General features: G+C 38.1%; 1 protein-coding gene across 2 annotated transcripts in view; it reads left to right on the top strand.

Annotated features, from left to right (window-relative positions):
• The first annotated feature begins 4,312 nt into the window (after positions 1 to 4,312).
• SLC5A12 (solute carrier family 5 member 12) overlaps positions 4,313 to 24,666 on the top strand; it is a 46,499-nt gene continuing 26,145 nt past the window's right edge. Inside the window, exons 1-6 of one of the 2 annotated variants that reach the window (XM_061203165.1) lie at positions 4,313 to 4,684; positions 4,854 to 5,017; positions 13,468 to 13,519; positions 15,953 to 16,020; positions 20,003 to 20,157; positions 20,278 to 20,418. In XM_061203165.1, the coding sequence (XP_061059148.1) occupies positions 4,321 to 4,684; positions 4,854 to 5,017; positions 13,468 to 13,519; positions 15,953 to 16,020; positions 20,003 to 20,157; positions 20,278 to 20,418 (944 nt within the window). In that variant the 5' untranslated portion in view covers positions 4,313 to 4,320. Of the gene's footprint in view, positions 5,018 to 11,835; positions 11,902 to 13,467; positions 13,520 to 15,952; positions 16,021 to 20,002; positions 20,158 to 20,277; positions 20,419 to 24,666 lie in introns of both variants that reach the window. The other variant, XM_061203166.1, reaches the window with a different exon arrangement.

The following is a 24,666-nucleotide window of genomic DNA, read 5'->3' as shown; positions in this document are numbered from 1 at the left end:
TAGGGGTTGGTTTGATAGGCATGATCATTGAGAGAAGAACTTTATGGGGAGGACTCCTTTCACAACCTGATTTAAGCAGCTTACTTACCATGTGGGGAGTTCTTTGAGTCACCCTTAATAATGTCCACTGGATTAAAAAATTCATTCATCATGTAAAATTATTAGAATGAATTAATCTCTCTGAGGCACAGTTCTGATCATGCCACTTCCCTGTCCAAATTCAAAACAAAACAAAATAACAGCCACGAAAAGGTAATATAGTGATAATGCAATCTCAAAATGGACAAGTCCTGTCCTATTTTTCTCCTTTCTGTCCTAGGCCAACGTAAACATGGTGTGCATAGCCTGCTATTAGGAATATTGCAACAATGGTTCTTTTCCCTGGATGCCCTATCCTTCCAGTTCTATACCCTTCCCCCCACCCTTACCTTGGTAGCATCCAATGTCCAACTGTTTTCCTCTTTTCCATTATAAATACCCTATGCCAGGTGAAGAACTATTTTACACTACAGAGACTACTAATGATCACCACTATGAACCTAACCTATTAGGCAAGAGGGTAATTGAGTAGCTGGGCCTTGTTAAGGTAGTGTGTGTGTGTGTGTGTGTGTGTGTGTGTGTGTGAGAGTGTATGTGTGGCAGACGATGGTGTTTGCATTCTAACAAGGGTCCCAGCTTTACACTAAAGGAATAAACTAGAGGTGGTGGCCTTGGAGGCCCCTGCAAGAGGGTGCAGGAGATACTGAGATTTCTCCAAAGAAGCACATTTTCCTTTGTTCTCCTCCCATGTTAGTATTTCTGACATAGGGATGTACTTTCTAACTCACGTAGCCATTGAATGTGTTGGCTTTTTGTTTTCCTTGAAAAGTTATGAATAAATGGGTGTTATGCCTTATAATCAGCATGAACCTTGTATAGAGTGAGTTTCAATGGGATAGACAGAGAGTATGAAGACACTGGATACTACCAAAGGGAGAAAGTGTAAAGAAATAGAAAATAACTGAGAATTAAATTAATACATTAATGCTGTGCCTTATAATCAGCAAAATGTTGGAAGCAAGGAATACTTTACTGTGAGAGGCATGAGGTTCACATCCCGAACCATTAGCCACTCTGCTTCCCCACTGTTTTGAAGTCCAAGACCAGTGGAAGTCATGTAGATAATACTGTTTCTTGATGAAGGTTAATTGAATCAGCAGTACTCATCAACTTTTCAGCTACAAGCTTCTAGTATTTAACCTCGGGACCTCATTGATGTAATAATAGTGTTTTGAATTAACATTCACCAGACTTGTACAAGTTGTCCACATGCCTTGTGGATTGAACATTAACACGTAAGTGATTTTCTGCTGAGACTGTTAACAAATAAAAATCTGTTATAAAATTAGAATACCCCACAGTAAAAATTAGTAAAAGCCAAGGTTAAGACAAAATATTAAAGACCTATTTTTCCCATTAACCCTGATTATATCAACTGTGTAAACTTAGAGGAGGAATTTAAACAACAGGACACAGACAACTCCTGGCAGAGTTTTTGCACATTTATTTGCAACTAAAAGCATATTTCAGCCATCAAAGCTTTGTGTGGTCAAATTCAAATCCATGGATCAAAGGAGGGAGTGCAGACAGTACCCAGACTAAACAAATAATAAAAGATTCATTCAGTTACTCAGATGTCAAAAACAAAATTAAAGTTTCCTCTGTTTGATAGGAAATATTTCTGGCCTTGGACATCATGGATAATTTTTGTTTTCTTCTCTTGCTTTTTGGATGAGTTCCTTACTTTCTACAATAGCTAACTATGTATAGCTACATAATAACTACGTACTGGGCACTCTGGACCAGGCCTTGTGCCTCTGCCTTCAATGAGTTGGTCATCTACAACTGCTGACTGGCTCATACAGACATACACATAGAGATTCTTTAAAATAGGTGAGGATATTCTCAGAGTAAAAAGTGAGTACCAAGGGAGGCTGCTTCCTACAGGAGTTGGGGGAGAGGGCAGCAGGAGATGTGAGTCAGGGAAGGCTCCACAGAGCAAGATAGACATGAACTAGATCTTGTGGAACATACTGGTTTCGTAGGGATGGTGTTGGGGAGGACCTTTGAGAAGGCAGGAGAACATGAATGATGTAGAGAAATTGTCCTCCAGAAGCTTGCTGGGGGTACTTCAGAACAATAAACAGAGTCTAATAGGAGCAGAATCAAGAATCCATAACTGTTTTGTAAATAAGTTCATTTGTATCATTTTTTTGAAACTTCCAGGGCTTCCCTGGTGGCGCAGTGGTTGAGAATCTGCCTGCCAATTCAGGGGACACGGGTTCGAGCCCTGGTCTGGGAAGATCCCACATGCCGCGGAGCAACTAGGCCCGTGAGCCACAACTACTGAGCCTGCGCGTCTGGAGCCTGTGCCCCACAACAAGAGAGGCTGCGACAGTGAGAGGCCCGCGCACCGCGATGAAGAGTGGCCCCCACTCGCCGCAACTAGAGAAAAGCCCACGCACAGAAACGAAGACCCAACACAGCCAAAAATAAATAAATAAATAAATAAAGTGTAAAATTAAAAAAAAAAATTCCACATGTAAGTGATATCATATGATATTTGTCTTTCTCTGTCTGACTTACTTCACTTAGTATGATAATCTCCAGGTCCAACCATGTAGCTGCAAATGGCATGATTTCATTCTTTTTAATGGCTGAGTAATATTCCATCACATATATGTACTGCATCTTTTTTATCCATTCACCTGTCAATGGACATTTAGGTTGCCTCCATGTCTTGGCTATTGTAAACAGTGCTGCAATGAACATTGGGGTGTGTGTATCCTTTCAAACCATGTTTTTCTGCAGATATATGCCCAGGAGTGGGATTGCTGTATCATATGGTAGTTCTATTTTTAGTTTCTTAAGGAACTTCCATACTGCTCTCCATAGTGGCTGTACCAATTTACATTCCCACAAACAGTGTAGGAGGGTTCCCTTGTCTCCACACCCTCTCTAGCATTTATCATTTGTAAATTTTTTTGATGATGGCCATTCTGACCAGTGTGAGGTGATATCTCATTGTAGTTTTGATTTGCATTTCTCTAATAATTAGTGACGTTGAACATCTTTTCATGTGCCTCTGGGCCATCTGTATGTCTTCTTTGGAGAAATGTCTATTTAGGTCTTCTGTCCATTTTTTTGATTGGGTTGTTTGTTTTTTTGATATTGAGCTCATGAGCTGTTTGTAAATTTTGGAGACTAATCCCTTGTCGGTTGCATCATTTGCAAATATTTTCTCCCATTCTGTGGGTTGTCTTTTTGTTTTGTTTATGGTTTCCTTTGTTGTGCAAAACAGAAACAGACTCACAGACTTAGAGAATGAACTTATGGTTACCAGTGGGGAAGGCTGGGGGGGAGGGATAGATAGGGAGTGTGGGATTGACATGTACACACTGCTATATTTTACATAGATAACTAACAAGGACCTACTGTATAGCACAGGGAATTCTGCTCAGTATTCTGTAATAACCTAAATGGGAAAGGAATTTGAAAAAGAATAGCTACATGTATATGTATATGTATAACTGAATCACATTGCTGTACACCTGAAACTAACACAACATTGTTAATCGACTATACTCCAATGTAAAATTAAAAAAATAAAAAAGAGAAATAATTTTAAGGCACATAAGAAAAAGAATCTATAACTGGATTCTTCCCTTCTTTCTCTCATTTGTCCTGGTCTTAACTAAAACTTAACTTCTGTGTACAAGAGTTGTGAATGGGTCAAAATGAAGGAGAGACAGAAAAGATAAAACTGAGGACAACAAATAAATTTGTTAATTATTGGTAAATCTATTTTCTGAAGCCTAGAGTCAAAAGAGAGTCAACTCTATTATGTTCCAGGGTGCTTCACTATAAGCACACATAATAGCTAATTATTATCAGAATAAAGAGGGTCAGAAAGTCAGAGACACTTAAAGACTCATCATAACCCTCTGAGGTGTTATTATGCCATGTTCCAGATGAAGCTCTGAGGGGTTAAATATTTCATCAGCAATATCACAGCTCACTTAAGTTTGCCCCAACTTGAGCAAAGGTCTCCTGATCCCTCGTTCTTTACTCCTTTTCCCCCACACCCACCGTCTCATGGAGTTGCAGGTACACACCTTCACCCTCCCTTACTCAGAAGGAAGATACAGGTGATAGTTGTGTTGGCATTTTACAGATTCTGTTTCACTCATTAAAAATGCTGAGGTGGTGAACTTGTATCACTTCTATGGTTCCCAGTAATGTTTAACCTTAAGTTTAAAAAAGTCTAGGAGATTAAAGAGCATGTTATCTGGCAAGTCCATTCCACCCCCGGTGGTTATTAATTTCGGAACACATCTGAATTCCTTCTCTGTGGCATATGCTTTAGCAGAGGAAAAGACAGCTCCAGGCCAGGGTCAGATTTCAAGTTCTCATCTGTTGGTACCACTACCAGATCCCTCTTTGTCGTCAACTTTTGAGATCTTCCCTGAGTACAACTTGGTTTCCGAAGTGCTACACAAGTGCCTCTGGTCATCATTCTCTTCACACAACCACAGTCTCCTCTCCTGGAAAAGCGTCTACTATACTGAGCTTTGCTTTTGGAAAGAACTTCTCCCTGAGACCAGGTTGAGAGCAACTCTCTGGTGCCATACTTCCCAGCATGGAGGTGAAGAATTTTGAAGTTTGGGATTATGTAGTCTTTGCAGCCCTCTTTGTCATTTCCTCTGGAATTGGGGTGTTCTTTGCCATTAGGGAGAGAAAAAAGGCAACTTCAAGGGAGTTTCTGGTTGGGGGACGGCAAATGACCTTTGGCCCCGTGGCATTGTCTCTGACAGCCAGCTTCATGTCCGCTGTCACTGTGCTGGGGACCCCGGCCGAGGTCTACCGCTTTGGGGCATCCTTCGTCCTCTTCTTCATTGCATACGCATTTGTTATCATCTTCACATCAGAGCTCTTTCTCCCTGTGTTCTACAGATCTGGCATCACCAGCACATATGAGGTAAGACAACTACTTCCTTCATCTTCACTTTGGGAGGTAGTCGCTGTTTCCCCTCCACTTGAACATGTTTTGTTATTCTTGCTTTTTTCTCTAGTAATACACATTGTCTTGATAATAACCCATGATAGTTGAAAAACACTCACTTATTTTCAGGGCAATTACACATCATGGGAAAAAATATTGCAGTGTTATTGGGGAAAGCTTAAGCTTTGGATACAGATACACTTGTATCCAAAGACATCTACAGACACCTACACCTTCCATCTGTAGAACAGAAATAACAAAGTCAAGCCCACGAGGCTACTTCAATGATTAAATGAGAACCTGTAGGTAAACATCTAATATACTGCCTAACTTGTAGGAGATTCTCAATGAAGGAAAGCTGATGTTATTACTTGTATTATTATTAACATCAGTATTCTGAAAAGCAGGAAGAACATTGTGTATTGTCACTTTTCAGCTAAGAAAATGGAGATACAGATAGATGACTTAGTCAAGATTGTACAGTGGATTGTACAGTTTTAGTAAAACAGTTCAGTTACTACATTAAACCAATTGCAAATATATAACTGAGGAGATTTGAGACAGTACAGATAGAGGACATATAAGCATTTCATTGAATTTAATTTACCATTTACCTTTGCCCTTTACATATTTTTAAAATTGTAGTACCCTAATAAGAAGAAATTCAGATTGTGTAAAGTACATATTTTGGGACTGCCTCTTTCTCTATAAGAATTAGCAGTGTGGGGACTTCCCTGGTGGCGCAGGGGTTAAGAGTCCGCCTGCCAATGCAGGGGACACGGGTTGGAGCCCTGGTCCGGGAAGATCCCACATGCCGCGGAGCAACTAAGCCCGTGCGCCACAACTACTGAGCCTGCGCTCTAGAGCCCACGAGCCACAACTACTCAGCCCATGTGCCACAACTACTGCCACCGTGCTCTGCAACAAGAGAAGCCACCGCAACGAGAAGCCCGTGCACCACAGGGAAGAGTAGCCCCCGCTCGCTGCAACTAGAGAAAGCCTGCACGCAGCAACAAAGACCCAACGCAGCCAAAAATAAATAAATTAAAAAAAAAAAAAGAATTAGCAGTGTGGCATAGGGGTTAAAAGTATGAACTCTAAACTCAGGCTACTTGGCTTTGAATACTAGCTCTGCTGCTTAACTAGCTGCATGACTTTTGGGAAAATGACTTACCTTCTCTGTACCTGATTTTCACAAATGTAAAATAAGAATAATAAAACTACCTATCTTAAAGAATGTCTGTGAGGAGTAAATGAGTTATTACATGCAAGTACTTTTAACAGAGCCTGGCAAGCTGTAAATGCCATGGAAGAGTTTTATATTATTTATCATTATTTTTCGTGTTGTTACAGTCGCCAAATTTCTACCAATCTGTGTATAGAAACTTGAATTTATGTTTATTTGTTCATCGTCCATTTTCTGCTACCCTAGCCATAGATATTCTTACCAGGGTCTTTTAAAGTAGTAAAAACTGAAAGGGTAGAGTCTATTTCCCGACCTCTTGAATCTGGGATGGCCTTGTGACTTGCTTTGACCAATAGCACGTGGCAGAAGTGATGTGTGAATTGGAAGCTTAAGTCTCATGAGGCTTATAGCTTCTGCCTTTGCCTTCTTGGAATGTTGTCCTGATATAGCTATGTCAGGAAGTGGGTCTAGTTGTTCTAGCTTCTGGAGGATGAGTGAACAAGTAGAGAAGAACAGAAGCACACTGGCCAGCAGCCAACACCAATCACCAGACATGTGAGTGATGCCATCTTGGATTTTTCTCCCCCAGCTGACCTTCCCATTGATTGCAGCCCCATGGCAGCCCTGGAGAATCAAGTAGAGGAATCACCCAGCCAATCCTAAAAATTGTGAGAAATATTAAGTCCTTGGTTTTTAAGCCATTGAGTTTTGGGATTGGCAATAGCCAACTGATTTAAATGCTTTGATATGCAGGGGGATTTCAAGACTAATCTATGCCATCTGTGCTACTTTGTCACTCTCCTCTCCCATGTCAAAGCATAAGGAACTGTTCTCACCCTCAAGTTATAAATTAGGCTCAGCTCATTTGCAATATCATACATTTTCATTATCTCCACTTGGACAGTTTATAATTGGTCTCATCATGTTGTCTCCAATTCACTTAGAGTTATTTTCCTCTTTCTCTTATCAAACATTAATAGATCCAGTCTGTTATTATTTACCCTTAACACTACCTTGTGAGCTGATGTCTACCTGCTTTCTCATTTTTCTTGGACTTCTTAAACTAAATAGTTTCTGAACTACTTACTTCTCTCTAATCCAGACTTTTTCATTATAATGCCCAGGCTACTACTTCTTCCATAGTGTTTTCTAAGCATAGATTATACACTTTTTTTCTTCTGTAAATTGCTTTCCTTTTAGTTCTCCTTTAAATTACATTTGTGGCATTTTAGTAATTAGATTTAAAATTTGAGAAATTAAATGTGTAGGTATAAGATATCATTATTGAGTATTATTTCAGTATAGTAAATACAGTGACAAAATATTTGTTGTAAAATGGATATTTAGGGTGTGATAGGGTCTAAACCAATGTTATGAGGCCTTTTTAGGTCATTATAAGGATTGGTTTTTACTCTCAGTGAGATGGGTCATTGCACTGTTTGGGCAGGAGAGTGCTGTAATGTGATTTGTATTTTAAGAGTATTACTCTAGCTGTATGTTGAGGCTAATTATAAGGATTTTACTGCTGAAGCAGGGGGGTCTAGTTAGGAAGCTATTGCTGTAATCTAGGCAAGAATGATGGTATTAGCGTGGAGACAGAGGGGATGATGCAAGTGAAATTTTGAAATGGGGGGAGGAGGTGCCAGGATTCTTTTATGAATTGCATGTGGGGAGTGAGACAGAAAGAGGAGTCAAGGATGGCTCCATGATACTTGAACCAACATGAAAAGTGGACTTATTTCCTGAGATGGAAAATAGTGTGGCTATATCAGGTTTGGGGTTTTGAAAATAATCTAACATGATGGTAAATGTTACCTGTGCTACTTTTAAAAGCAAGCACAAAGCATGCAACTTTTCTGCTGAACTTCCATTTTTACTTTTGACTGTAGTTAAAGCTATACACCGATCCAGGATGACCATTGGATACGTGAGTGAGTGAATACAATCTTTCAGATGGAGAATTATGCAGTTGGAATAGTCTCTTATTTCATGGATGAGAAACCAGAGGCTTAGATTACAGAGTGAGATAGTGGCAAAGCTCAAACTAGAATTCAAGGTGTCTTACTTCTGATCTAGTTCTTTTGTTTTTTCATATATATTTTTCTTAATACTGTCTCTCTAGTTTGATTGAATTGACTGAATTTAGAGGAACTAAACTGAGATGTTAAAACCATTGACTTTTGCAGATTCCTATAGCAGTTTTCTCACTACCTTTCCATTTTTCAGGAACAATTTCCTCTTTGCTTTCCTAGACTTCATATGCCAAACAGTCTCAAAGCCAATATCACATAGTTTGGGTTTTGTTACATTTCTCCACTTCTGATACCACATTTTACATCAGTTATCTATTGCTGTGTAACATACCATCCCAAAGTAAATTTCTTAAACGAACAATTTTACCTGCTCAAAATTTTGTGGGTCAGTAATCTGACCTGAGCTCAAGAGAGTCTAGTAAGACAGTAAGGTTCTTCTGGTCTTATTTGGGGCCATCTCTGTAACTGCCATCAGCTAGTGGGTTGGTTAGTGGCTCGTTGGTCTAGGGGAACTCAGATGGGACAGCATGTAGCATACTACACTTGGTCTCATCCTCTAGTAGGCTATCCTGGGCTCTTCATGTGATGCGAAAAGAGTCCCTGTCAACCAGAAGACACAGCTCATTACACAAGCAATTTTGCAGTCTCCACCTGAATCATATTTGGTAGAAATATCACTGTCTTAAGTTGTGTTCCCCCAGAAGCAAATCCTGAGACAAGGAGTTGAATGCAAGTCATTTTGGGGGGAAATGATTTTATTAAGCATTGGTAGGCAAGTGGCAAGTAAGACATGGAAAAAAAGGAAGCCAATAAAAGGTTTGTTTTTGAGCAGGTTGTAATTATGAGCAACTGAGGTTCTATCTCACTGGGGATTTCTGGGGGACAGTACAGATCACATAGCAGGGTTGGCCTCCTTGAAATGAAAATAACCGGGATTTTTTGGTCCAACTTCCTTTGTCATTGGCTGAAAGCCAATGATGACACCCCCAAGCACTTCTAGTACGCCCTGTGCAAGGGGTGAGATAAAGCTCTCAAGCAGAAAATCACGGTGCAGTTAGATGCTATCAACATGTACCGGGACAGAGAGTGCCAATAAGCTCCAGGGGTCACACCCACAATGACTACTACAGTCACTAAGATCCCACTATATTCCTGTCCCTGCACTTGACGTTATCGTGCACGATACCATTAGATCCTACAAATGCCAATTTTAGAAAGAGGTGGGCATCGTTTAGTGCAATAAACTAATCTTTCCAAGGACATGTGATTTGAACCCATGTTGTCTTCAGCTTAAAAGTTTTGCACTGTTTTTTATCCTATGATAGCTGAGACTTTCAGTTCCTCTCTCAGTGACTTCCTCACTTCTTTAAAAATATTTTCCTCATACCTGGTGCCCTCAGTCACACATCCACTGGATTATTACCTGACTCACAGTGTACTGAATGTGTTGTCTGAAGAAAGATGGTCTGAAAATAAGGTGGTTCTTTCCTTGGGGGAAGGGTTCAGCAGTAAATTGGGAGATGTGGATTAGTGTGAAACTGAGTGACAATTCTGTCAAGAGGAGTCTTTTCTAGGGTTTCAAAGAAGGTTCCACCTTAAGCCATCAATCAACACTTACTTACGTATCATTTCTAGGAAAAGGACACATCAGTAAACTCCTGGTTTAATCAAAATGATTTTTCTTAAATTAGATAAGAAAGAACTACTACCAATTAGAAATTACTACCAAGAACTACCACCAGGATATTAAGTCCTCAAGTCATTTGCTACTTTTAACATCTATTTTGTTCATTCGGTACATGTTTACCATGCACTGGAAGACAAATACTAGTGCCTTCTAGAATACTTGTTCAGGAATACCTTTCTTGACCTCCAACAGTAAATCACATCCATCTGTTTAGTGTGTTCACAGCTCCCTGTAGCCTTTCTTCTAGTACATACCATCACTGTAACTTTACTTTAGTATAAATTTGTTAATGGTCTCCTCTAATCCGTAAAATCCTTTGTGACATGAACTAGATAATATTTGCTATCATTGTATATCAGAATGCCATATAGAGGGCAAGTAATAAATATTTGTTAGATGAATGAATACATGAAAGACGAAGATAAAATGGATAAAATAAGACCCTGTTTACATGTACCAGGGAAAGTAAGTGTGGTAGGCTGAAAAATGCATCCCCCTCCCTCTAAAAATCATAAAAAATGTTCTAATCCCAGGAACCTGTGACTGTTACCTTATATGGTTTAGAAAAAGAGATCTTTGCAAAGTTGATTAAATTAAGGATCTTGAGATGGAGAGATTATCCTGGTTTAACCAGGCAGGCCTTAAGTACGATCACATTTATATGAGGGAGGCAGAAGGAGATTTGAAAGACAGAAGAAAAGGCAGTGTGACCAAAGAGGCAGAGATTAGAGTGATAAAGCTAAAAGCTAAAGGACTGCCTGCAGCCACCAAAAACTCCAAAGAAGCAAGAAGTAAATTCTTCCCTAAGACCTCCAGAGGGAGCAGAGCCCTGCCAACACTTTGATTTTGGCCCAGTGAACTTGATTTTGAGCTCCTGGCTTCCAGAACTGTAAGAGAACACATTTCTGTTGCGTTAAGCCACCAAATTTGTGATATTTTGTTACAGTAGCCATAGGAAACAAATACAGTAAGATATGTGAATCCAACGCTAAAATACAAGGCAGCAGGTGATCAAGTGTTATTACATATGAAAGAAGTTTAATATAGTTGCCCTAAATGCTCAGAGGAGAAAGTATGAGTAGGAATAGGAATGGCAATTGGGCTATTCTTTTTGAAAGATGACTAAGAATTGGTGAATTTGGAGAGAGGAAGGCTCTCTCACACTGAAAATCTGCCTACACAAAGGACAAATCTGCAGAGTACAAAGCATGATGGTTGAATTATACATAATGATTTTATGTGGAGAATAAATCATGTGAGGGTTAGTGATGTGAGCTAAGACAGGAAGGGTGTGGGTCAGACAGTAGAGGGTTTAGAATGTCAAGCCTGGGATGTGTATTTTGTTTTGTCAATGATAGAGAATCACTGGAAAGTTTGAGGAAAAGCATGACATGACCAGAGTCCTGCTTTAGGAGAATCAATGCATCAGGTGTGTGGTTGGTGGAATGAGCGGGCAAGGCTTGGAATTAGAGAGGTCAGTTAGGGGGCTACTGCATTGATCTGGGAAAGAGGAAAGGAAGGCCTGAGGTGAATCTGGGGACAGTGGGGATATAAAAGGAAATAATGGCTTTAGCATATCCACTAGGAAGAGCCCTGGATAATGAGCCAGAAAATTTGGTTTTTATTGAAGCAATAACAATTTAAAAATAAAAAACATTTATCTTCTCTGACCATCAAGGGAAGCTTGAGCAAAAATTGAGTTTTACTATATCTTTGACTTTAAATAATCCAAATTTGTTTCCTTTTCTCCCAAGTACAGATAACGTAAAATCATGTTATAAACTAAGCACTAAACTCAGAGAAATACCAAGAAAACAGAAAACCTTCTTAGCAACCCTTACATAAAACTTGCTGATTCTTTGCATGTCCTTCTCTCTGTTCTTTCTAGTACTTACAACTACGATTCAACAAACCAGTTCGCTATGCAGCCACAGCCATCTACATTCTGCAGACTGTAAGTGGTAAGGGTTGCTGCAGAGGTGGATTGGGGAGTGACAAGTATGGGTTTGTTTATTTCAGGGGGCAATTAACACAATTAAAAGAAAGATTAAACACTAAGAAGAAACTACTTTCTTCTAAGGATAGCACTTTCAAGACAAGTGATTATATCAAGGTATTTCCACATTTCATAGACCCCATATATCTGTACAAATAATGACAAACAAATATATATATATATAAAATAAACCACCAAGGGAAAAAAAAAGCTTTTTCTTAAATTTATTTTGAACTCTTATTTAACCTGTTCAAGTTGCTTTTGATATGAAATGATCTGGTAACTAATTCTGTTTTGTTTTTTTTTTTTACTAGTAAACTATGTTGAACCAGAAATACCCATTTTGCTGAAAATCTGTTTAAGACTATACTGTCAAACCAATATTCTCACATTCCCCTTTTGGACTCCTCTCCTGGGTTCTAGGGTGCCCTCTTGCTGCCCCACACTTGCCTGTGGGACACCCTCAATGCATTTCCCATGACTCACCAAGAAATTTCTGCTAGGAGATAACTACCTTCTCTTTTCTTAATCAAAACTCCCACTCACTGACTGAAGGATTTAAGAACAAGAAAAGGAGGGAAACACTGCTCCTTGACCTGTCCATAAATATTTGCCTTTTAAAACCCCACATGGATCTCTAAATGGTGAAATTTCATTTAAAATTAAATGGGACTCCATCCACTTCCATCGGTGTAGTGGCTGCAGTTCTGGGAGCTTGAAGATATACCCCCTATGAAGATCACCCATGTTGGTAGTTTTCCCTGCATGGTGTTCTAATCACGGATTATTTCCATCTCCACTCTAAAATTTATATTTCAAATTGCTAAAATGTGTTTGTGTCATGGTGATATATGTATGATGGGGTAGTGGAAGGGTGAATCAAAAACTTAACTTGAAAAAAAAAAAAAACTTAACTTGAACCCTATTTTCATATCCTTCAGAAATATACCAGATCTAGCCATAAAATCTCAAAATATGCAGCCATCTTAAAAGTCCAACACTCGGGCTTCCCTGGTGGCGCAGTGGTTGAGAATCTGCCTGCCAATGCAGGGAACACGGGTTCGAGCCCTGGTCTGGGAAGATCCCACATGCCAGGGAGCAACTGGGCCCGTGAGCCACAACTACTGAGCCTGCGCGTCTGGAGCCTGTGCTCTGCAACAAGAGAGGCCGCGATAGTGAGAGGCCCGCGCACCGCGATGAAGAGTGGCCCCCGCTTGCCGCAACTAGAGAAAGCCCTCGCACAGAAACGAAGACCCAACACAGCCAAAAATAAATAAATAAATAAATAAATAAAATTAAAAAAAAAAAAAAAAGTCCAACACTCTTCCTCCATCTCATGCTTATTATCCCTTCTGCAAATTAGTTACAGTAGCCAAGGACTTCAAAACAAGAGTGCATGGGATTGAAGTGTTTGATGAAGAAGTTTAAGGAAATGTAGCTCTAAGGTCATAAGGAATTTTTTAGGCAGGCTTCTTTTCTGTGTCACTTTTCTCACTGTTCACCTGATTCTCGTCTCTCCACCAGATTCTCTACACAGGAGTGGTGGTGTATGCTCCTGCTCTGGCCCTCAATCAAGGTGAGCTAGCGACACTCTCTTGTACTGTCCACCATTTTTATACCTGCCTTGTCACCTTGAGAAATATACACACAACATCTTGTTGAGGAGACATTCCTGTGGTTAGGGTGCTTGAATTACTGTAGTTGTCACAACATAAAGCTCTATAAATTGAACACTGAAAATCATGCAAATAACTAGTTACTTGATTTTATCCACATGGTTCCAAACACCCAATTTGATTATTGTTTGTTTTCTAATCACTGAAGTTATGGCAATTTTTTTTGAAGTATGGTTGATTTACAGTATGTTTTGTTAGATTGTACATCAAAGTTTTTCAGTTGTATATATATTTTTTCCAAATTATTTTCCATTATAAGTTATTACAAGATATTGAATATAGTTCCTTGTGCTATATAGTAAATCTCTGTTGTTTATCTTTCTTTTTCTATTGGAGTATAGTTGCTTTACAATGTTGTGTTAGTTTCTGCTGTACAATGAAGTGAATCAGCGATAAGTATACATATATCCCCTCCCTGTTGGACCTCCCTCCCACCCTCCCCCCCAATCCCACCCATCTAGGTCATCACAGAGCACCGAGCTGATCTCTCTGTGCTATACAAAAGGTTCCCACTAGCTGGCTATTTTACACATAGTAGTGTATATATGTCAATCCTAATCTCCCAATTCATTCCACCCTCCCCTTCCCCACCCCCCATGTTCACATGTCTGTTCTCTACATCTGCATCTCTATTCCTGCCTTGCAAATAGGTTCATCTGTACCATTTTTCTAGATTCCACATATATGTGTTAATATACAATATTTGTTTATCTCTTTCTGACTTACTTAACTCTGTATGACAGACTCTAGGTCCATCCACATCTCTACAAATGACCCAATTTCGTTCTTTTTTATGGCTGAGTAATATTCCATTGTGTATATGTACCACATCTTCTTTATCCATTTGTCTGTCGTTGGATATTCAGGTTGTTTCCATGTCCTGGCTATTGTAAATAGTGCTGCAATGAACACTGGGATACATGTGTCTTTTTTTTTTTTTTAATTTTATTTATTTATTTTTATACAGCAGGTTCTTATTAGTTATCTATTTTATACATATTAGTGTATATATGTCAATCCCAATCTCCCAATTCATCTCACCACTGCCACCCCCACCCCTGCTTTCCCCCCTTGGTGTCCATACGTTTGTTCTCTACATCTGTGTCTCTATTTCTGCCTTGCAAACCAGTTCATCTGTACCTTTTTTCTAGATTCCAAATATATGCGTTAACCTACGATATTTGTTTTTCTCTTTCTGACTTACTTCACTCTGTATGACAGTCTCTAGGTCCATCCACGTCTCTACAAATGACCCAATTTCATTCTTTTTTATGGCTGAGTAATATTCCATTGTGTATGAGTACCACATCTTCTTTAACCATTCATCTGTCTATGGGCATTTAGGTTGCTTCCATGACCTGGCTTTTGCAAATAGTGCTGCAATGAATATTGGGGTGCATATGTCTTTTTGAATTATGGTTTTCTCAGGATATATGCCCAGTAGTGGGATTGCTGGGTCATATGGTAATTCTATTTTTAGTTTTTTAAGGAACCTCCATACTGTTCTCCCTGGTGGCTGTATCAATTTACATTCCCACCAACAGTGCAAGAGGGTTCCCCTTTCTCCACACCCCCTCCAGCATTTATTTTTGTAGATTTTTTGATGATGGCCATTCTAACTGGTGTGAGGTGTGTATAGTAGTGTGTTTCAGTAATCCCATACTACTAACTTATCCCTACTCCTTCCCTTTCCCCTTTGGTAACCATAAGTTTGGCAATTTTGTATGGTATATACACAACCACTAAATAAGGTCATCTATAATATATGGTCCTTTCTCAGTAATCTCATGAAGTAGATACTCTGAATACATGAGTAAAATGTGCTTGTAGTAATTATTTTAAGATTTATACTTGACCTCTTTGAAAGAATAGAATCCTAGGGAAAAAAAGGAAAGAAGAAGCAAAAGTAAAAGAAATTTCATAATAATACCTGTAATATTAGAAGTCCTCAGTATTCAATTTAATTGTGCTATGTGCTTATAATGAGAAATATTTATTCATGGTCAATGTTTAGGTGGTTTCAAAGTACTCAGACTAACTTTGTTAAGAAAAACAAACAAACAAACAATTGTTGCAGAGATTGGGACCTCGAGAATCTTAAGAGGAAAAATTTGGCGTTTAACATTACATGAAAATTATGGACTGGGTTGAGGTATAATAATGTAATAAAATAATCTTTATCAGAGGTGAGAAAATTTAATGAGACAACTCTAATTTGATTTCCATTTGTGCACAAAGAACACAGACAAATATATTGTGACTTTTTCCTCATAAAGTTTGTTCTTTTACTTTCCTTAGAGAAACTTCTTTCAATATTTTTTCTCCTTTCATAGTGACTGGGTTTGATCTCTGGGGCTCTGTGTTTGCAACAGGAATTGTTTGCACATTCTACTGTACCCTGGTATGTATCTAGCTGTGAAAAAGTATTTAGCACTATCTCCTAATACGGGATAAGGGCAAATTTCCAACAACAGGGCATCTAAGTATAGCAGAAATTGCTATTCCACAATTAAATAGAAATATGCTGGCTTATCTGTCACAGTTTCCAGAGGAAGGTGCCGTTGTTTTGTTTAAAATTCTTTTCAGTACCAACCATTAATAGAATTTGGGCTCTGGGCTCATTTGAGAAAGCCATGGCTAAGAGAAGATTTAATGACAGAAATATCTCCGTGTTCGGAGGGTAGGTGACCATGTGCAACTACTGAGAAAAAATAAAAATGTGCTCATTAACAATGATTATAAACCATAGGTAGCATTTACACTTCACTGTCTACTGGTTGAGGAATACAAAATGCATGAATGAACGATCAAGGATGGCTGGTATTTTGTAAACTTGAGGATTCCACAACTTGTTTTTGTCTCTTATAGATAGATAAGTTTGGATTACATTTAATATTTGGTCTTACACATGGTCAGTTTTAACCAAGGAACCTGGGTGGTATTGTCAATTATATTTATATAATTGTTACAATCGGTTTAGTTTAACAAACATTCATTGAGCACCTATTATTTGCCACACCCTGCAATAGAAATCTTTATTCTTCTGAGTCATTGGTACCATATAGGGAGGCTTTAAGTAACCAGTTAAGAATATGGCAATGGTCCCCAGATAGTTGGATTCTCCTTTACAGAGAAAAATAAAGTAATTGATATATTATCATATAGCACCATCCATGTATTTTGGCCTTGTGTGCATATCACTTACTCTTTTAACATATATCATGATAACATACAATTTTAAAATGCTCTTATCTCTCTTTTCATACTTGCAAATCCCACCATTTCTTTGCACTACAGTTTTATCTTATTTTTTTTTTCCATTCCATTCTCACTACCATAATTCTATTCCAGACATACTCCTCCTACCTAAATTAAAAATAGTCTCCTATTCCTTACATGCCTGGCCGTATGTGACAGATTAGTGACTCTGAAGTAACTGCCCATAGGAGGATAACTAGATGCATTGCTTAGCAACAGCAATGGAAGCCAGAAACAGTGGAATAATATCTTCAAAGCACTGAAGGAAAACAATTGTCAGTTATAATTGTGTATTCAGCAAAACTATCTTTCAGAAACTGACTGTCAAGAACTGAGAGAAATTACCTCTAACATATCTTCCCCTGAGAAAAACCTAGAGGAAATACTGTGGGAAGAAGGAAAATTATCCAGTTTTTGATGGAAGAAGTAATGATAATAAAATAAAATAGTAAACCTTTAGTAAGTCTAGTCAAACAATTTCCGGTGCTTAATGAAAACGACAATAATTTTATAGTATGGTATAATTTATATAGTATCTAATAATATAGTTTATAATAGTATAAATACAATAATAATGATTACTATTATATGTAATTTTGTGATTAAGAAAAAGAATAACTTTCATTTGGACATCAATAGCATGTAAATCAGGAAGAGAGTAATTAGACTTAAAGATTTTTTTAATCCTTGAATTGTTGTGGATTAAAACATTTTAAAAATATAGACTCTAAATGAAAAATTCATGGCAAAATTTCAAGGGGACATTTAAATAAAACAATCAGAGTAGAAAAAGGGAATTAAAACAAAGCAAAACAAAACCGCAATTGATTTAAGCAAGACAAGAAAAAAATACAGAAAAAGTAGAACAAATAGAAACCAAAAAGATGTCAGAAACAAGTCTGGATACTTTAATAATCACAATAAACAAAAATAAGCTAAATGTACTACCTCTTAATTGATTTCAGTGTTTCCCTCCACCCTGCATGCCTGTTAACTTAATCTTCTTAAAACATCCATCTCTTCACGCCACTTGACTGACCTAATTCTCTCCTTGCTTCCCATTGTTCACAGGATAAAGTGTAAGCTTCTTAACCTAGTGTTGGAAATCTTTGCGTCAATCCACCCATCTAACCTCTTCTCACCACACCTCTGTTCCATCTCCTGTCTCTAGCCGGGCCACAGGCTTCAATGTCTCACCAAACTGGTGGCTCTTTTATCTAACACTTTTGCTCATAGAGCAGTTTCTTTACTCTGTTAATCCTGTGGATGTGTAGCCTAGCTAAGATAACCAGTGGAAGATATTTTTAAAAAAAAGAAAAAGAAAGAAAGAAGTGATTCCTGCCATCCAAGAGTTTGCAATCTAGGGAGGTAAACAGTAGAACCAAAACAACAGACTGATTAAAATACCGAAGTGACACTCAAGGCACAGTCAGGATTGCAGATGAGTGGTGTGTGGGCAGGTGTGTCTCTTGCTGTATGAAGGAGTCATAGAATCAGAGAAGTTTTCATGGTAGCTATAGTAATCTGCCTTTTGATGCACATTTGGTAAAGTGGTGATGAAGTGGTTTGTTCTCTTGCCCCAGGTCTAGCTCTAGTTCAGGTTTATGCATATAACCCATGCCAAGTAGCCTCTGAAAACTGAGGTCTTTGATATTTGGTCTTCATATCACTAAAATCTGATATTGTGATTTGGGTTTAGAAGTCTTAATGTCTTTAAAGAAAATCAAAATACCACTCTTGGAAGGTGGAAGTAAGAGATTGAATATTCCTCAAATTGGAAATTGAACAGAATACAGAAACAACATGCATGTGGAAGGGACTTTTATGTCTATTTTTAGATTGCATTTTAATTTTAACTACACGAGAAATGATAAGACAAATCCAGTGTCTTCTTTCTTCTCAAGATAAAGATGAAGCCTGTCATCTTTTCACAGAAGTTCTTGACACTCTGGGGGAGTAACCGGGGATAATTCTATTTTTCAATGTTAAAAATACCACATCCTTTCATTCACATAGTGCTTATTCATTTTCAAAGTACTTTTAAAATACATCACTTCATTTAATCTTTCCTAATTTGCTCATGGCACCTTCGCCATGTTCCTAAGGGATTCTCCAGCAGCCTCTTTCTTTCCTCCTTTATTCTTGCGCACATAGTCCCAACTAGAATTGTACATTGGAATCACCTGGGGCGCTGTAAAAACACTTAGAACTGGGTCCCAGCCCAGACCTCAATGTATTCAGAATTCCTGGGGATGGGGCTCAGACATTGGTTTTTTTGTTTGTTTTCAAATTCCCCAAGTGACTCTAAAAAGGATCCAGGTTTGATAACCACTGCTCTAACCTATTGCCGAATCACCGTCTCCTGAGGTCAACTGTCAGATTCACCCTCCTGACACTCTGGTTTGCTCACCTCACTATTTGACCATCCTCTAGCTCTTAAAACACCTTTCTCCATGAGTGTCTGGAATCTATCATTCCTTCCTAGTTCTTTTCTTCTTTTTCAGTAGCCTACCATCTCAGTTTCCCCAAATGTATTCACTGCACTAAATTTACAAAAAAAAAAAAAAAATCTCAAATTGTACAAGCCAGACCCAGGTGATCATCCTCAATAAACCTGGCACATAAAAGGTGCTCAGTGATAAAGAAAGAAAGAAAGAAAGAAAGAAAGAAAGAAAGAAAGAAAGAAAGAAAGAAAGAAAGAAAGAAAGAAAGAAAGAAAGAAAGAAAGAAAGAAAGAAAGGAAGAAAGAAAGAAAGAAAGAAAGGAAGGAAGGAAGGAAGGAAGGAAGGAAGGAAGGAAGGAAGGAAGGAAGGAAGGAAGGAAGGAAGGAAGGAAGAAAGGGAGAGAAAGAAAGAAAGAAGGAAATAGAGAAAGAAAGAGGGAGAGAGAGAGAGAGAAAGAGAGAGGGATGGAGGGAGGGAGGGAGGAAAGAAGGAAGGGAGGAAGGGAGGGAGGGAGAGAGAGAAAAAGAGAGAGAGATTGAGAAAGAGGGAGGGAGGGAGGGAGAGAAGGGGGAAGAAAGGGAGAAAAGGGAGAAAGAAAGATGCATTAGCAGAGAGGCTGTGCAGAAATGGAAGAGTTGAGGCTTCATTTTTAAGAACTCACATCCATTCTCTTCATTTCAGGGAGGATTAAAAGCAGTGGTGTGGACCGATGCATTTCAGATGGTTGTCATGACTGTGGGCTTCTTAACGGTTCTCATTCAAGGCTCAGCCGATGCTGGTGGATTACACAATGTATTAGAGCAATCAGCAAATGGATCTCGACTAAGTATATTTGAGTATGTCCAATGCTACTTTTTCTTGCTTTATAAAGATTTAGCCATATGACCTCATCACCTAAAATAATATTTGGGCATCAAAGGAATGTATTTGTTCACTCACTTTTCTCTCCCTCATAGCTTTGATGTAGATCCTCTCAGGAGGCACACTTTTTGGACAATCTCAGTGGGAGGAACTTTTACATGGCTTGGAATCTATGGAGTTAATCAGTCGACCATCCAGCGATGCATCTCTTGCAAAACAGAAAAACATGCCAAGCTGTGAGTTATTAATGAACATTTCAGTGTTTTTTCTCTGCCCTTTATATGCTTCAAATGTGTTTGTGTGTGTGTGTGTAAAAGAGAGAAAGATTCATTTAACCTTTCAACGATTTTTTGAGGCAGGCATTACTATTCCCTTCTCCACAAGGAAGTGGCAGTGCTGGGATTTGAACTTAGATCGTTCTGTCTGCCTTTGCTCACCGTCATTTGCTGCTTTCATTTACTGAGAAATTACTGGGTTAAATTAGGTGCTGTGGGAAGCAATGCAGAAATAAGGAGCACATATTTCTTACTTACAGTTTCTGTGATGAGATGGTCCTCATCACTATTTCCATTCAGCATGTGGTCTCTTCAATTACTATTTTTATTTTGATGGATGTACTGTAAAAGTTTCCAAGGAGAGGTTAAAAGAAGAAAACCCAAGGTAATGAAGCAAGTCGTAACAGGGCTTCAGCTTCTCCAACTCCTGCCGGAATAACCAGTCGCCAGTTTTACCAGGTCTGCTTACTCTGAAGGACTCCACAGAGCCACAACTTAAGGCTTTTTAAAACCATGCAATTCATCCCACGTTCTAGAATGGAGACCAAAGGAAGTTATGCACTTTTTTTTTTTTTTTGTAAAACTGGCAGAAATAAGCTAGAATTTCATTGAAAATGGGCATTTCATCCTCATTGCTGCTACCCAAGTTTCCAGCCTCTGCAGACTTGTCAGAATGCCGTTAACTTTTCCTGGAGTGAGAAACAGCCACTATGAATATTTCCACAACTGATCATAAAATACTTTCAATGCATAGTTTCTTATTTAGACAGAATAAAAGATAAAATTGACTGGATATGGTTCAACATTTTGTAACTTGAATTTCAAAAGGGAATATATTACTTACATAGTTCACATATCCTCAGAAGGAAGAAGTGAAAGCATTATCTACTGTTCTATCAATTCACTGGTAACATATTCATATCCTATTACAATAAATAATATTAAACTCTCTACACATGTGATCATCACTTTCTCAAATAGTTGAATTACTAAAAATGTATTTAGGTTCAAATATAATTTTGATCTTAAAATTCACTTAAAATTAGAATTCATTTAAAATTCTGCATTAAAATAAATTAGAGTTGACGATATCTGATAAGGGAAGAATCTTTAGGTGAAATAAATAATAATTCTCTGTTAAATCAAGGGGTTTTTAAAATCTTATGTGCTTGTGTTATACTATTTATTCTTGTGAACATGCCTAATTTCTCCCTATTATTATAATAGCACCTAAAAGTTAGGAAATGTATTTTTTTCATCATTTTTTCAAGAGGCCAAGAATAGTACTTTGTGCTTATTAAATATTGCTTACTTATTGAACAAGGTAATGCTTCAAGAAGGTCATGCTTGAATGTGTGAATGTGTAGGCACATAAATGGACACATATATACATAAGAATTTATGTGTGTGTGTGTGTGTGTAGGAGTGTATATATGTATATTCAGGCATGTGTACTTGTGCTTGTGTATCTTTAAATCTCGTTTAGTGGATTGGTTTAAACTAAGCAACCCATTCACAATAGTTTCTTGGAATTTGTTACACTAGTGTTTGATGGGTATGAAAACTGTCAGAAAAGGAGAGATACTCACGAAGGAAGAAATATATATAATTTCCTAAGCATTTAGGACTGCCATTCCTGGTTCCATCCATCCCCACTCCCATGGAAGGACCAGAGCTATGATAGGAATTTTGTTAGAATAAGGAAAGATGAAAAAACAAAAACTGTCTTCAGAAAAGACTTTCCTGTAAGAATCTTAGTTGATTTAGTTGATACAATTCAGGAGTGAGAAATCGGTCCAAATGGTCAGTATGGTTGAAGTGCACACAGCTGGAGGGGAGATTGCTATATTGGGGTTCCAGTGGGACCTCTCATTTGTCAAGCAACTGGAGCCTCAAGGGCGCTTCCAGGGCAACTGGGGGCCACTCAGAGCCAGCTGCCAACAGACTCTTATCTAGGAGGCTCTATAGAATGTTGATTACATGCATCACTTCTGCTCAATTATCTGAGAGCCTGATGTAATTAGGACATTCCATCAGGGTTTAGAAAAATCTCTGCATCATAGGTAGGTGAAAATACATCCATAAAGTTCATACTGAATGTGGCCATAGGTTAAAACCAGAAGTGACCCATTATAGATGCATTTAATTGCATGGCCAGAATGCTGATTACTCACTAAAGACAGCTTCATCTTAAGCCAGATCTTCTTCACACTTAGGAATATTATCACTTACCAAGTCATTTTAGACGTGCTCCCTGGAAGCTGCTTTGGACGCTTTTGTTTCTAGACTTCAGTTTACATTTCAGGACTGCAGGTAGAAGATGATGCTGTGATGGCAGGAGAAGCTGGTGCAGGTTACCAGGTCCCTTCCCATCACCATCTCATGTCCCAGCTAAGATGAGCACATCCACACCCAGTCACTTATGTTCCATTCTCTTTGCCTTTATTTATTTTCTTTATATCTTTTATTGCATCTAAAATCACCTTGTTTATTTATTTCATTTTGGTGATTATTACCTGCCTCTAATCCCAGAATATCATCTTCATGAGGGTGGGCTCTGGGTTGCTCACTGCTATGTCCTCAGTACCCAGAAGAACCTGGTACATAGTGATGCTTCATAAATATTTTCTGAATGAATCGATGAAGTGGCTTAAGTTGCAAACAGGAGAATTAGCCCTGTAGGGAATTAAAGTCTATCTCTAAAGAAAAAAAAAGTTCAAATACAAAAGCTTTAACATTCTATTATACAATTTTGCCACTGATTTCTCATTTCCCATAGTTGACTGGTGAGTTTTTAAAATTGTTTTGAATAATGGCTATATAACCTACATATGGCTGTATAACCTCCATATATTTTTACGGAGTATAACTCATTCAATCCTCATATTAGTCCAATAATAAGAAGTAAGGCAGGTATGTTACACTCTTTTTACCAAGGATTTAACTGGCTCAGAGTCTTAGTGACTTGTCTGAAGTCACACAGTTGTTAAGAATAAAGTCTTCTGACTCCAGGTCCAATGTTTTTTCAAAAAAGAAATGATGTAAAGAGTATAACCATATTGTAAAGAATTTCTATCTTTCATTTATTCATTTAATCATTTTTAACAAAAATAAAATAATTTATGTCTGCTATGTGCCAGCACTATTGTGTGTTCTGGGGACATAGCCCTGTGTGTGTTCAGGTGGGGGAAACAGATAATAAACAAATAAATGATGTATTATACAATTTCAGATAAGGATAAATGCTATAAAGATGTAAAGCCGTATAAGGAGTAGAATCTGATGAGAGAGCAGGGAGTGACCTTTCAGGTAAAGAGGCCCAGCCAGGATATGGCCTGAGAAAAGTTTGAATAGAATTTGTCTAAATGGCAGAAATAAGAGTACAGCTAATTCAGTCTGCAGATATGGACCATTTTATGTATCAAATGTATTCCCCAAAGACTATGTCTAAATCAACCTTTTTCAAACAAAAGCAAACAAACAACTAAAACTCAAAGATAAATATGGTTGGAATAATCCCAAGGAAGGAATTTCAGAGATAAGACCCTTTCCTAATGTAAATAAAGTAAAATAAAAATTTCCAAATGGGTTGATTATTTAACATATTTGCTTCATAAAAGAATACTTTGATTTAAGGGTTTTCTGAAAGTCAGGTACACCTGTACAGCAGGGGTTTTAAGGGGCTTTGAAATGAATATGTGTCCTTACATTTGAATGTGAGTGCATCTGAATCCCTTCAAACAATGGTTGAATCCCAGGAAATGCCTCCTGTTGCTTTTTTGGCCCCCTGCCCCTTGAAACTCTCTCTAGAGCGAGATTGTTTGTTCTCTCACTGATCCAGTGTGAGGCCAGCCGACTTTCAAGTCTTTCCTGAGATTTAGAAGATGTGTAATATTTTGACTTTCAAAGAACGGTATGAATACAAAATAACCATAGGATACTACAAATGCACTCAAAGTGAAGTTAAGCAGAATGTTATAGAATAAAAAGAATTGTTGTAGAATAAAAAGAATTGCTCCAAAGAATGTGGGGAAAATGACTTTAGGTTTTTCATACCTTCTATTGCCTTTTAAAAACCTGAACTTTAAACTTCATCTGATTTAATCTCCAAAGCGAATATTTCCAAAACGTGTCTACTTCTACATTTATCTCATCATTCCTCTGGAATAAAAGACGTTAAAATGTAAGTTGGCTTTTTGACAGTTTCAT

This window comes from Eubalaena glacialis, chromosome 10 (genome assembly GCF_028564815.1).
Source record: "Eubalaena glacialis isolate mEubGla1 chromosome 10, mEubGla1.1.hap2.+ XY, whole genome shotgun sequence".
Lineage (NCBI taxonomy): Eukaryota > Metazoa > Chordata > Mammalia > Artiodactyla > Balaenidae > Eubalaena > Eubalaena glacialis.
This window is presented reverse-complemented; position numbering and strand designations above follow the sequence as displayed.